We start from the raw sequence: 14,687 nt of genomic DNA on the forward strand, positions 1-14,687 counted from the left end.
ATATTCACGATGTTTGTGAGCCGAGTTTATATTGTATCGGTAAACTAGAATTTGTGATTGATTTATGAAAGGATCGATACGAGCCTCAGCCCAAAGTAATAATTCAGGTTTTCATTACTTTCGCTAGCGTAAGACGGTTCTAAAGTCTTAGGGCGGATTCGACCAAACTGGAGTAAAATTTTACTCGAGTATAACTGTCTCCTAATCTAAGAGTAAGCTGGTTTTGCGTTTTTCCAACTTCTAATCCAAGAATGAGGTAATTACACGGGAGTAAATATTTACACGGGCTATTTTGGTGGAGTAAACAGGGTGCAACTGTCACGGTCGGTGTCATTGTGAACTATAATTGACATTTTATTTCATACTCTTTGAGTAACTTGGTAAAATGCAAACGATAATACCCTAGAGTAAATTAAAGGAGTAAAATTATTCTCATGATAGTTATACTCATGTAACTTCAAGTTTGGTCGAATCGGGCCTAAATAATTTAATTCAGTTTCTACGAATTTATATTTAGTTGATTTAATCTTTATCATTTGTTTGATACTGAGGCCTAATTCTCATTTATTATACAGGGTGCAATTAAACCTTCCTGCCAAATTTTGATATATTGATCCTTGTTAAAAATACACATATTTTTCATTTTATAGTCACTCAGTACTAAAATGTTGAAAAATAGCTTCCGAAAGTTATCCTAAAAAACATTACAATTAATGGACACAATGCGTCGGCCGCGTGTGATGTATGAAATACACGCTTTTAAATTTATAATATTAGTATGGATGTAGATATTAGCTGGCTTACATCACTCTGTGGCTGAAGTCATTATTTTCGTAGTCAATCGGTTCGATCTGGAGTAAATTGATTACTCCGAGCGAATTTACCTCATCTTTGGGCGCCGGCATCATTAGCGAGGCTGTTTAGCCTCATTGATGAGATGTTGTTGAAGGAAATAAGAAATTGTGCGAACCTAAAAATAAATTTCCATAGGTCTTCCAAAAGTCTAGTCGATTTAAATTTTAATTCAAGGAGATCGACCTTCACCGATCTGATAACCAGATGAGACGTATTTTTATCAAATATAATTTATGAATAAATATGCCTATAATTACTTGCCTATCTTATTAATTAAATTAATTTTATTGATTTTTTTTCATCACTTTCATTCTTTTGATAGCCAAATGAATTTTATTTCACTGTTAGTTTTTAACACACATAATATGCCTCAGTATCTTGCCTACTCATTTATGTGTATGTGTATGTGTATGGGTATATTTATGTGTACTAGAGATCGCCCAATGGTCGAAATTCGACCTTAGTTTCAACGACATTACTACCACTTATATTTTGTAAAAAAATACTGACTCTATCATATTTTTTTCAACTCTTGTCTTCGGGACTCAGCTGATCTCAGACTGGCCGTGTAAGCATTGTCTAATAGTGTCTAAGATTCAATAAAAGAAACTATAATCCATTTTCAATTTGTCACCTTGTTGTCAACAGACTTCAACTATAAATAAAAGTAAAAAAAGAGTACAATTCGTATGTATAGGCTTGTCACTCAAAAATCTGTCATTTTCCTAGTGTGTGTAATGTTTTATTTGTTAAAAAAATGTATCATAAAAGCATAATTTCAAAATAATATTAGCTCGATGCACTCTTTCACTATATAAACTATAACTGTGCAAAATTTCATTCACCTACGTTTCCCCATTTTGCGTCAAAAGGGATACAAAGTTTTTGGCTCACGTATTAATATATAGATGGCAAGCCGATGTGAACAGGTAAGTCAATATAGGTGACTCCATCGTTCTGCTAACTTATCGAAAGTTATATCAAATTTTAAATTATTTTATTACAAAATCAGTCATATAGACTAGCAAAAAATCATACTTAAAGTACTGTTGCCTAGCTAAAAAATAGGCATATTTGTTTATAAATTATATTTGATAAAAAACATGTCTCATCTGGTTATCAGATCGGTGAAGGTCGATCTCTCACCGGCTCTTAGACCATCTGATTTAATCTACACTACTATTATAAAGAGAAAAGATTTGATTGTTTGTTTGTCTTAAATAGGCTCCGAAACTACTGGACCGATTTGAAAGATTATTTTACCATTGGAATCCTACATTAATTCTGCTGAACATAGGCAAAATTTTATTTTGGAAAAAGTAAATTTCCGTAAGATATTTGGGATTTTCGGACGCAAGGTGTAAAAAATCGACCAGAAATGTTACTTTTTTCGCGTACGGTGCCTAAACTATAAAAGATAGAACCATAAAATGTTCTAAGTAATTAAAGATCTTTTAAATATCTACAAAAAAGTCCGCGACACACTATACCTATCTATGTTGAGTGAGGCACAATAACCATTTTTTTATTAAAAAATCTTGAAATGTTTTTGGACTATATTTAAACGCCTTTATTTTACTCATGGCATTAATTCTTATCAAAATAAATTATTTCATTACTAAGTACAGTTAATGTAGATAATATTTGGTCTGTAAATGATTAAAATTAGACGTTTGGTTTTAATGTTATGGCGAAATTAAAATATTGCGATTTCTGCTGCACGTTACGAATTGGGCGTCGTCAAGGCGCGCCGCGCGGGTGTGCTCGCCAAGAGAGTCCACGTAAATATTAATTATTATTACCTCGATCATGGGAATCGCAGACACAATAGATTTATAATATAATAATTATAATATAGTAGTTACAATAGTGTAAACCATTTTTATGTTCTGCTTCACATAAAGATTGACTAAGAAATAAAGATTGAAAAAAAAACATATTTAAAAATCAATGTCCACCCGTGCGAAGCCGGGGCGGGCCGCTAGTAATTATATAAAAATAAGTCGAGTTTTCCTTCTTGACGCTATAACTCCAGAACGCACGAACCGATTTCCGCGATTTTGCATTCATTGGAAAGGTCTCGGGCTCTGTGAGGTCTATAGAAAAAAAATCAGAAAAAACTTCAAGAGTAAAGCAGGAAAACAGGGAAAATCATTTTATGGCAAATCTGCCGGGACAGCTAGTAAGTTTTCTTCTTCTTATCTATACATATAAATAAAATTGGAGTGTCTGTTTGTTATTACAAAGAACCGTTTTTTACTACATGCATATGAATGTACATACGGTACATATACCCAAATAGCAATTTTTACAATTTTTGTCTGTCTGTATGTCTGTCTGTTTGTTCCGGCTAATCTCTGAAACGGTTGGACCGATTTTGACGGGACTTTTATTGGCAAATAGTTGATGTAATAAGGAGTAACTTAGGCTACTTTTTAACTGACTTCAAAAAAGGAGGATATTTTTTACTTTTTTTATGTTTTACCTATATTTTAATCCGCCGTTTGTGGACCGATTTTCAAAATTATTTTGTTGTTGCATAAGATTTGCTCCATTTTGTTGACGCGGACGGACAGCTAGTTTATTATATTTTCAAATTATTATTAATGTACAGCTGATTATTGTATAAATATTTAAACAAGGCCGCCTGAGCAAAAGCGTGATTTCTGTGATAAGTTGATAACTTTTAGTTGCGAAACGTAGGAAACAGGAATGTTACGTCAAAGGTGCGTGAAACTTGTCTCTACCCGGAAGCTATTTCTGGTACAAATATATGGCTGAGTTACTTTACTGTATTGATATTCATATTGTACTAAAAATACGCTTCGAAACATAATTTAACCTGTTGGTTTCTAAAGAACTTTATTCAAATATATACATGCATAAAGTTTTAATAAGTTACACGAACAATATTGCTGACTTTTCTACGTCCCTACATTTTTAAAGTAAGAATAAAATTAATTTTTAATTAGTCCAGATATCACATGATCCTAATTAAAAATACGACCGCACGCGGAGGACTCGACTCGAATAATAATTGAATTGGTATGGGCGGGAAGACAAATAACATTGAGATTTTGTACGTAACAGATATAAGAGACAACGAAAGATATAAGAGATAATATACGTATGTCGGTGATTCGTTATTTCAAGATAATTATGTTTGGTTTACGTCAGTAAAACGATATGCTATATCGTCTGAGTGACTTTCCGATGTTTGCCGCACGGCTGACAACAATTAAAATAAAATGCCACCTTATGAACTAGGCTGTAGGTTTCATTTTCTATCGACATTGGTCTAGCGACAAATGCCGTCACTGTTCTAGTGTCCTAAAGCAAAAGGAAACCTTTTACGCATATAGTGACATTTTATTTGAATTTTTGCGGCAAGGATCAGAAACGGAGATGCCATAATTTACCGTTTTAAGAGCCTTTTATGTCATAATTTTAAAGCTACAAAATTATAATAAAAATACAGCAATAATCTTCAGTATAATTAGAAAATTCTGTTTCCCGTTATTAATTTCCTATTTTAGTTTATTATACTCATGATAATAATATCAGCTTCCAAATTAATACAAATTTATTAAAATTCAAGCAACTTTCAGTATCTCCCTAGTACTTACAAATTACTTTTATTTGAAACACACGCCGATAGATCGACAATTTCATTAACTACATATTCCCCGTTTGAATTTTTTTAGGTCAATTTTGAACTATTTATGTAAGAAGTAAATAATAAATAAAAAATAGGATTTTTGTGCGATCTCGGCAACGCGGCAAATGCATGGTCAAGGTCGTTTGCTCAGGGGATGGCCTTAACATATATAAGAGACAGCAAGAGTCAAGACTTATATACTACCTATGTTGGTGCTTTGTTATTTCAAGATAATTGTTATTGTCGTCTGTAAAACGATATTATATTATTGTCTACTAGTTATAGTATGTTTAAATCTCCTAACTAGTCCAAACAATGTTCCTAAGTCAAAATTTTTGCTTTCGACTTTTCCATCTATACCCTTCTTTTGAGCATTCATTTACTAGGCTATTATTTAATGGCACAATAAGAACAGACGACAAAACAGACAAACAGACACGCCAAACATTTACACCACTTAATGTCCATTAAGCCTCTTAATAGCATAATATTATTTTAGAACAGTATTTCTACTTAGCAGCTATATCTTTATTGTAACAAAAACAAAGTTTAATACTTTATTATAATTAAGTTTTTAGTATTGTAACTGTTTTCCCCTAAAATTAATTCAACAGGCGATTCAACAAATCAATGATTAGTGATCACTCAAAATAATGTCTACGTGTCGGAAAATAAATCCTTCCATTATTCTTCATCGTTCCTCCAATTTAAAAATCCAGGAAGATAAAAAGCTATGCTTTCTTTTAAAACTAATTAAAAAGTAAATTCCATTGTAAAATTGGATGGGAGACACAATGAAATTAAAACAATGCAAGATAGTAAATTGAATCGAACTACTTGCCAAAGTTTAAATCCAATAGAATCGTGGACGTGACCATTTTATCAAATATTCCTGTTAACATTTGAACTTGGTATTTTCATAGGCTGATAGAGTCACTATTACTTATAACCTAAAGTGTTATTATGATTGCAATGCAATGCAAAGTTTTTAACTTTAATTCCTCAAACTAGGCCAAGTTTATTATTGTTTAACGCACGATTCCTATGGGCTAGGAACCTAAAGTTTCGCTAACAAGAGAGATTTCTTAAAATTACATCCCTAAGCATTATAATTAACCCGTAGTCTGTTACCTATAATACTAATAAATACGTATAATATTGCGATTGAAATACTGTCTAGTGTCTACTGAAAAAGTAAAAAACCAAATGGTAATTATGACTCATTAAAATACCTTATATTATTTGATTTTGACCTTTGAGAGAGCCCGGACAAAGTTCTCACATACTGTGGTATAATTTTTCATAAAGCATAGGACGTGAAATTCGCTCAGGTACTTATACATAAGTCGCAAGCATACAGTCATGTTTAAAAAAAACACATGCTAGTAAACTTATATTAAAATGAAAATCTTATTAGGCATCCATTACACGGTAGGTTTTGCTGTCAGTTTTACCACAGTCATGGCTGTGACTGGTGGATAACCTACCGTGTAAGAGCGTGACAGACGGTTGCATGAAATTTATTGATGAATATCTGGATATTTTGATTTTTGCTTCATGCAACCATCAGTCACGAATTTTGAGTGAGTGTTGTCACATGGCTGACAAAATAGGAAAAAAATTAGAAACTTTTGGCTTTGACTGACATAAAATTGAAGAGAATTAAGTGACCGTCTAATACCATTCATCAGTCACCATCAGTCAAACATAATTCATGATTGACTTAATTGACTGTCGCTTGCATGAGCGTGTAATGGATGCCTTAGACTTTATGACCAAAGCAATTATTTCGTTTATAAAATCAGCCTAACAACACACAGACAGTGAAAAAATTAACATTATGTTTATCTTTTAAATATTCTAAGTACTACAAAATTATGTTAATATTTGAATACATTATGAGAGAGAACGCCTCCGTGGTCTAGTGGTTAGAGCGTCGCTCTCGACTCCGGAGGTCGTGGGTTCGAATCCCGCGTTGGAAACATGTTATTTCCAAGTTTGGTTAGGACAATGCAGGCTGATCACCTGATTGTCTGACAAGTAAGATGATCCATGCGTCGGATGGGCATGTAAAAAGTCGGTCCTGCGCCTGATCTCTCGCCAGTCGTGTCGGTCTTCCGTCCCACTGGGTTATGAGAGTAAAGGAATAGAGAGTGCTCTTGTGTACTGCGCACACACTTGGGCACTATAAAATTACTCCTGCGTACCTGGCCTGGTTTCAATGAAACCGGCCACCGTCACCGAAACCGGTGTGGGGAGTATTATTATTATTATTATTACATTATGAGAATTTACTTTTCCTCTGACTTTTAAACTGAAATGGCGATAATAATTGAATTTAACAGAGACTGAATTTTGCGACCTTTGTTTCGGATTTGACTTTCTGGGTATTCTTTAACCTTGCTATTTTAAAATAGTTTGTTACATGTTAACAAGTGATATATTATGAGTGCTGTATTGTATTCGGCAAAACGAAGCGGTACGTCTAGGCGCTAAATGAAAAATGCTCGCACTGTGTTTAGAATATTTAAGAATAAAATTTACCTCTTATAATGACACAGATTATTACAGATTCATCGGAAAAAATCTTGGTAACTCGTAGAATAATAATCTCAAATGCACTTATCAATATAAAAAGTAGCCAGTAGCCGATTCTCAGACCTACTGAATATGCATATAAAATTTGGTAAAAATCAGTAAATCCGTTTCGGAGGAGTACGGTAACTAACATTGTGACACTTGTCGTGTTTTATTTTAATATATAAGATATTATCTTTTATATATAAGATATCTCTTTAGTTTTCTCGACATGTAGTACCACTTATCTTGTAATGTTACAAAAAATACCAACAACGTGTATATTTACTTGTCGTACGTAAAGTTAAAAAAATAAAAATGGCTAAATGCGAGTTGGACCCTCGCACGTAGATTTCCGCACTCATTACAAAACAAAACAGATTTAATTTTTACTAGCTGTCCCGGCAAATGTTGTTTTGCCATATAAAGTACTAGATGACGCCCGCAACTCCGTTGTGCCAAAACTCGTTTATCGCGCGGGAATCGTACATTTTTCCGGGACAAAAAGTATCCTATGTCCTTTCCCGGGACTCAAGGTATCTCCATGCCAAATTTCAGCAAAATCGGTGGTGTGGTTTGGGCGTGAAGAGGTAACAGACAGACAGACACACTTTCGCATTTATAATATTAGTATGGAAGTATGGATTTATAAATAAACATATTTATTATTGTATGTATAGCGAATCAGAATAAAATTTAGAAGTGTGATATAGAAGCAGGGGACGGATTTGGCTAGTTGAAAAAGTTTATCCAAACGCCTCTTTCGGAAACACAATGCATTGTTATTACATTCGCCAGGGGACTGAAGGCTTTATTCAAGTAGACGGTTCAAAATTTTAAATTAATATTCGCAACTAAATCGGCCTACAGAGATGACTACAAATTGGCTTTTTAGTTCTGGATCTTTGTCCTTTACTAACGCATTAAAAATGAATTTGATAACACAGATTAATTACTATGTAGACCTACTTGTAATAAAGTATATTATGTAAAAGTAATATTCAATAGTATGTACTTGGTCTTATAAAAACCTTTATAGATTACTAGATGACACCCGCCACTCCGTACATTTTTCCAGGATAAAAGTGTCCTTTTCCTTTTCCGGGATTTAAAGTATCGCCATACCAAATTTCAGCAAAATCGGTTTAGCGGTTTGGGCGCGACGAGGTAACAGAAAGATAGACCAAAGTTATGGATTTATACATAATGTTTTGTTAGCATATTTTGTGTTAGTTATTATAATACTAGATGACGCCCGCAATTCCGTTGCGCCAAAACTTGTTTATCGCGCGGGAACCGTGCATTTTTCTGGGACAAAAAGTATCCTATGTCAAAGGACATCCGGGAAAGCCCGGGACTCAAAGTATCTCCATGCCAAATTTCAGCCAAATCGGTTCAGCGGTTTGGGCGTGAAGAGGTAACAGACAGACAGACGGACAGACAGACAGACACACTTTCGCATTTATAATATTAGTTTGGATTATAATAATAATAAGTAATTTAGTCTTTAGAATATAATATCACTGTTCGACAGCCGTATAAAATAAATATACAATACCAAGTTTGCGTAAACGAAATTTTCGCTGTTTAATTTTTACTCCATTAATAATATCTTGTTGTTGCCGACAGCGGAGATTTAAATCATTCATTACTTCAATCTTTGGGGAAAACTTATTATGGGCTATTTGAATATGTTAATAGCAAGCTTTTAATTAACCTTGTTAACCCTTTTCGCAGCGATAAATGTGGGATTAGGTGAACTTTTATGCCCGTGGTACCTCGACAGTGTTGCGAGGTTCGCTTGTACCACGAGAAAAAATTATTCGAAATCTTTATTATCCAAGCAAAAATGTGTCTAAAACAAGGTTTTTTGTAAAAAAGAAACTATCGAGCATTTTTTGAGTAATCATGTTTTCGTCTTGAGCATTTAATCTTTATGAACTGAAGTTACTTGTGTCAAAAAATCAGTTTTCTAGACCTTACAGATTTTGAGATCTAGGTTTAAGTATGTAGTCGAGTTAGGGTCATATGGGCTCTTAATGTTAATTGTTGCTAATGGAAACTTTTACGGCATTAATGTTATTAGCATGTTATTAGACGTATTAGCATTCCAATGTTTATGATATAGCGGTTTATTACTTATGTAGGTAAAGCAATAATTACTCCCTTCTAATGCCAGTGTTATTTTTATAGTGCTTATGTGTGTGCGCAGCAGACTAAGGAATTTTATATTTCTCAATTACATACAATTTTGATGTCGGTTTTATCTTTTTAAAATACTATTTAAAACGAGTAAAATGCATCCCATCGCCTTGTCACTTATCTGTCTTTCTACTATACTTTACATGTAAGATAAGTTGAAGATAGTCTATCCAGCACTTATCAGGGACAGTGGTGAAACAGGTCCTTATTCATTTAAGTCTGGATATTGTATCTGTCAAAAACAATTAATTTCCCCCCTCTATCTCTTTGTCTCTTTCTTTCTTTTGTCACCTGGGAACCTATGCAGCGGCACCGCGGTGCAGGACATGTGCGCGGTGCGGCAGGAGCACAGCGGGCTGCTGGCGCACGGTTCCAGCCGCTCCGGCGCTAGGCTCCCCACCAGCAGACACAGCACTGCCGTCTGCAGCGACCGCCGCGACCACGCATCACCCAACACCATCACTGTAAAAGAGAGACGGTTTAAAAAAAATTGGCACTCACCGCAAAAGAGATGCAGTTGGTCTGACGTTTGAAAGTTCGAATTTAAAAAAATCGGTTGCCTCGCTCTCGTTCGAAAGTTAAAATTTCGAATTTGAAAATAATATGCGTGCGCGTTTACATTACGGTAGTTCAAGTTAAAAAAATGTTTAGGAGGTGTTCGAAACGTGACGAAGTAACATCGTTTTTAACCGACATCAAAAAAAGCAGGGTATCAATTCGACCCGTATGTATGTTACCCTACTAATATTATAAAGGCGAAAGTTTGTTTGGATGTATGGATGTATGGATGTGTGGATGTGTGGATGTGTGGATGTGTGGATGTATGGATGTTTGTTACTCTTTCACGCAAAAACTACTGAACGGATTTTAATGAAACTTTACAATAATATAGCTTATACATCAGAATAACACATAGGCTACAATTTTAACCGACTTTCAAAATGGGGGAAGTGTTATGTTCGTTTTCTTATGTTCAACGATTACGCCGCCGTTTGTTAACCGATTTTCAAAATTTTTCTTTTGGTATGTAGGGTATCATCCCAATTTGGTATTATATTCACAAAAGTGGTGATCTGATGAAGAATCCATAAGTAATCGAGGGAACTCCTCAAAATTTATGGGGAAACATGTGGTGACTTCGGTTTCGTGAGAAGTATTCTAAGCATATGCTACTAACAAGTAAGATTTTGCACCAAGGTATACCTGGTATACCGTGGTTCGGAAGGTGCTGAGAGAACTTCTGATTCTTTATAGATACAAGTTTGGGAGTTTCGGCGTTGTTTTAAGAACGGAAAGCATATGCTACTATGCAAATTACATTCATCATCATCATCATCACTACCATAATATTATACCATGCATCGTCCCATGATTATGAGCCTTTTCATAGTCTTTTAGATCGAGGGTCGAGTTTGTCAAGCGATAATTTAAAAAAATCTATTCTTAATATTATAAACCTGAGTCAGGAACTAAAGGTCCGATTTAAAAACTTATTTCAGTGTTAGATTCTCATTTATCGAGTAAGGCTATAGGCTATATTATATTATATTATCACGCTAAGACTAATACGACCGAAGAAACTCAGGAAAATGTGATGAATGTAAAAACGGGGAAAATATTAAAAAAGGGTTTATCTCACGAACTACTGGAGCAATTTTTAAAGCAATATTTGGCACTTATATAGAGTAGACCACTCGAAAGGAGTATTTATAGCTATTTTTATTCGAAAATGTACGGTTTCTGTGAAATTCCTAATTTACGCGGGCGAAGCCGCGCGGGACATCTATTATGTAATATTTCCAGAACTGCCCAGTGTTCGTATATACGAGTCTATAACAGCGTCTGAACAAAATATGTGCCAATTTCAAAAGTGTATGTACTTACGTATATCTATACAGTTTTATGTTAGTGTTATTACGGATATTCGAATTTAATAAAAAAACAGCGCTCTCTGTTTCGTTCGAAAGTTAAAATTTTGAATTTCGAAAAATTCGATGCAGCCACATGCGCGTTTACATTAAAACGGTAGTTTGAAATTAAAAAAAATAAATGGGAGGTATCTTAAAGGGCCCATTCATTCATTTGATTATTTTAAAATACATAATATTATTATTATTTACATACAATACAATACATATTATGGCCTAGGATCCCTTCATAGAAGGACCTTCACCGAGCTGGTTAATGGATGAAAAATATTTTATATTTAATTACCGTGTATGTCAATAAATTTATTGCAAGTGGGTTGCCTAAAAAATTTCAGTCCAGAATAAAAATAAAAAAAATTCCTTTTTCTCGTTTGGTTAATAGACAAATTCCATACCAATCGAAAGTATGAAGCCCGTAGAATATGCATTAAGCATTAACCAGACCGGTACTAGTATCGATTTACCTGCCTACCCAAGAGTTTGGACAGGAAAAAAATTGACAACCTAACGTTTTCATATTCTACGGGCTCCATACTTTCGATTGGTACAGAATTTGTCTACTAACCAAACCAGTAAAATAGTTTTTTTTTATTCTTTTTTAATCTGGACTGAAATTTTTTAGGCAACCCATTTGCAATAAATTTGTTGACATTGACTGTAATTGAATATAAAATACTTTTCATCCATTAACCAGCTCGGTGAAGGTCCTTCTACGAAGGGATCCTAGGCCAATATAATAAATACATACATTAAGTCCTCATATCCTAATTATTATCGTTTTATCAGTTTACGGTACAAACTACGAGACGTAAAATGTCATAAAATTTTTGATTTGAGATTTATTCTATCGAGAACTTTTTTTCATTGCTTTCATTGATCAGCTGTTACATTTGGTATATATTTTTGTCTTTAAACGAGCAATTCTTCTCCGTCTAATGAATTTTCGATCCGATCACGGGTTCAGTCACGTTCACGTGCTCTGACGCGAGTTAAACATTATAACGGTGCTAAAAAGTTTTACTTTAAATGTGCAGTCATACAGCCATAGCCATATTGCCAAATTTGTGCCGTCACATTTGCCGTAACATCATTGATAACGGAAGCAAATAACATATTAATATCGTGGCTGATATCATGTTATTTGATATTTGAAACCGTAATGCACTGTCAGCAATTTTTTCCCACCCACTCTTTAATCGTAATAATAGATACAATATTAAGTACAACATTAATTTGAATTTTGTTTTCGTATTTTCATTTTAGGGTAATAACACACCAGCTATCATACTTATAGGCGGCGGCGCGGCGGCAGGTAGGCCGGTGTGTCGCTGCACCTTTGCAATTAGTCACTGCTATGAATAAAGTGGTAGCATATTTTATCACGTTTTGCTTTGTCAAAATGTGAATAAATATTTACATGTGACAAAACGTTATTAGTTTGATAAATGGTAACCAAATTAATGCAAAAGAGTTTTTTTTTTATATTTGTCAAAAATCTGTTTTAACTATAAAGTTAATATACCTAGCGGAATAGAGCAACAATCTCGAGCTGTCAAGGACATCTCTCTTGCTCAGGCCTTTGTTTGTCTCATAGGTTTCTCTATTCCGCTAGCTATATTAACTTTATGGTTTTAACAGAGTTTTTATAGCTACAGAAAATTTACATTAAGTTGTACAGATCTTACAAGTTAATTTTGAATGCTTCTGAAATCTCATTTCATTTCTTAGCAATTAAGGTTTTGAAACGTTGGAGACAATTTTTTTTTAAATCAGGCTACGTAGGCCCATACAATATATACCTTAATGACTAACATACATAAAAATTATATAAACTTAACAACTACACAATATTATCACGAATTAACGGCGACGTGACGCGCGCTTCATTCCGGAGTCTCCCCCGGAACCTTCGGTAAACCACATCGGTCGGCCAGAATTCCTCCGTTTCAAAGGTCGGGAGAAGATGCGTCGGTACTCTCACCACAAAGGAACTGAAGTTGACCTTGTGGCGAGACTGCAGACGCTCGACCCTCAAGTGGAGGGATGTCTTCTTACTGATGTAGTCCACGACGTCTTCGACCTACATGGACCAGTGCAGGCGGGATATGTACAGGGGCGTCGCGGGGACCTCGCTCCGCAGACGCAGCACAGGTACATATGGCGCGGCGCCACGATGGTTGAGGGCGGCGGGCTTCTTCTTCCTTCTCTCCACCAGTATGAAGCCCTCCTCATCGCACCTCCTGCTCTCGTCCTTGCTAGGTCGAGAAGACTTAGCCTTGCGGCTCTTCGTAGCCTTGCGGCTCTCCGTAGTCTTGCGACTCTCCGAAGCCTTACGGCTCTCATTTCCCGCATTTTTATGCGCCCGCGGGGGAGGCGTGGGGCGACCAGCAACAGTCGCGTAGTTTTGCTGAGTCGTCTGTGGACTCGGCGTCGGCGCAACCAGGAGGGGAGCGCGGGTGGGGGCGGCAGCGGCGGCGTTCATTGACCCGTCCGATAATGCTGACGGGCTAAACGTGATCGCTTGTGCGCCTCGGCGATGAGTGACGAATGCGGCGTCAGCTGGTGACCTACATAATGAATTATTACTTTTTAGTTGTGATAATTCATTACGTAGATCACCAATGATAGCTTCTGACGCCTGCAATCTACCCCGAACTCCGGTCAGCTCCTCCTTCAGGAACCTGATGTCCTTCAGTAGGCTGACGACGTCGACGTGGTCCAACGTGACGGGCGGCAGCTTGTGCAGCTCTTTAGCCACAAAAGCCGGTACCTCATCTGGATCAGTCTGCTTCAGCAGGGAGATGATGTCCTGCACGCTCCTTTCGGTTCCGTCTCTTCGTCGCGACGGCATGTTCGTGCTCTGGCCGAGCGTCTCATACAGCAGCTGCTTCCCCTTGCAAATCTCCTCACTGGTGAAGGAGGACTTGCAGATCTGCATGATGCTGACCTCGTCCATGGCGTCAATGGCGTGCTGGATAAACGCCAGCAACTCGTTGGCTAAAAGCGCCATGGTCACGTGCAGCGGCAACGTGCCGCGCGATTCGCGAAAATATTAATTAAATAATATTTGCAGCGTGTGTAACGTGGAGCACGACCGTTCCCTAGTTCGACACATTACACATTGATAATATGCACTAAGCAGTGAGCACTCTTATACGTTTTAATATAGTTAACTATAGTTGCCCCAAAATTCGTTTATCGAGCGGATACCTTCACTGTTCCGTGATAAGAATTATATAATATTATTATGTTTTCTACTAGGGACTAATAGTATCTCCATGCCAAATTTCAGCAAAATCAGTGTAGTGGTTTGGGCGTGAACACTTTGCATTTATAATAATATGACATAGTTATATAGTTAATAACAGAATACATAAGCAACAGGTAACTACTAATACATCAGTACTCATTGGTCATTTCCATCCATCGTTAATATGTTGTTACTTACTACATTTTTTTAAATCGTG

At 35.9% G+C, this 14,687-nt stretch overlaps 1 protein-coding gene across 2 annotated transcripts in view; it reads right to left on the reverse strand.

The window, feature by feature from the left end:
• LOC121732359 (chaoptin-like) overlaps nt 1–14,687 on the reverse strand; it is an 88,758-nt gene that overhangs the window by 25,582 nt on the left and 48,489 nt on the right. For both annotated transcript variants that reach the window (XM_042122215.1, XM_042122214.1), the window contains exon 2: nt 9,584–9,754. In XM_042122215.1, coding sequence (XP_041978149.1) covers nt 9,584–9,752 — 169 coding nt within the window. In that variant the 5' untranslated portion in view covers nt 9,753–9,754. The remainder of the gene's footprint in view (nt 1–9,583; nt 9,755–14,687) is intronic.

Source organism: Aricia agestis, chromosome 12, assembly GCF_905147365.1.
Source record: "Aricia agestis chromosome 12, ilAriAges1.1, whole genome shotgun sequence".
NCBI lineage: Eukaryota > Metazoa > Arthropoda > Insecta > Lepidoptera > Lycaenidae > Aricia > Aricia agestis.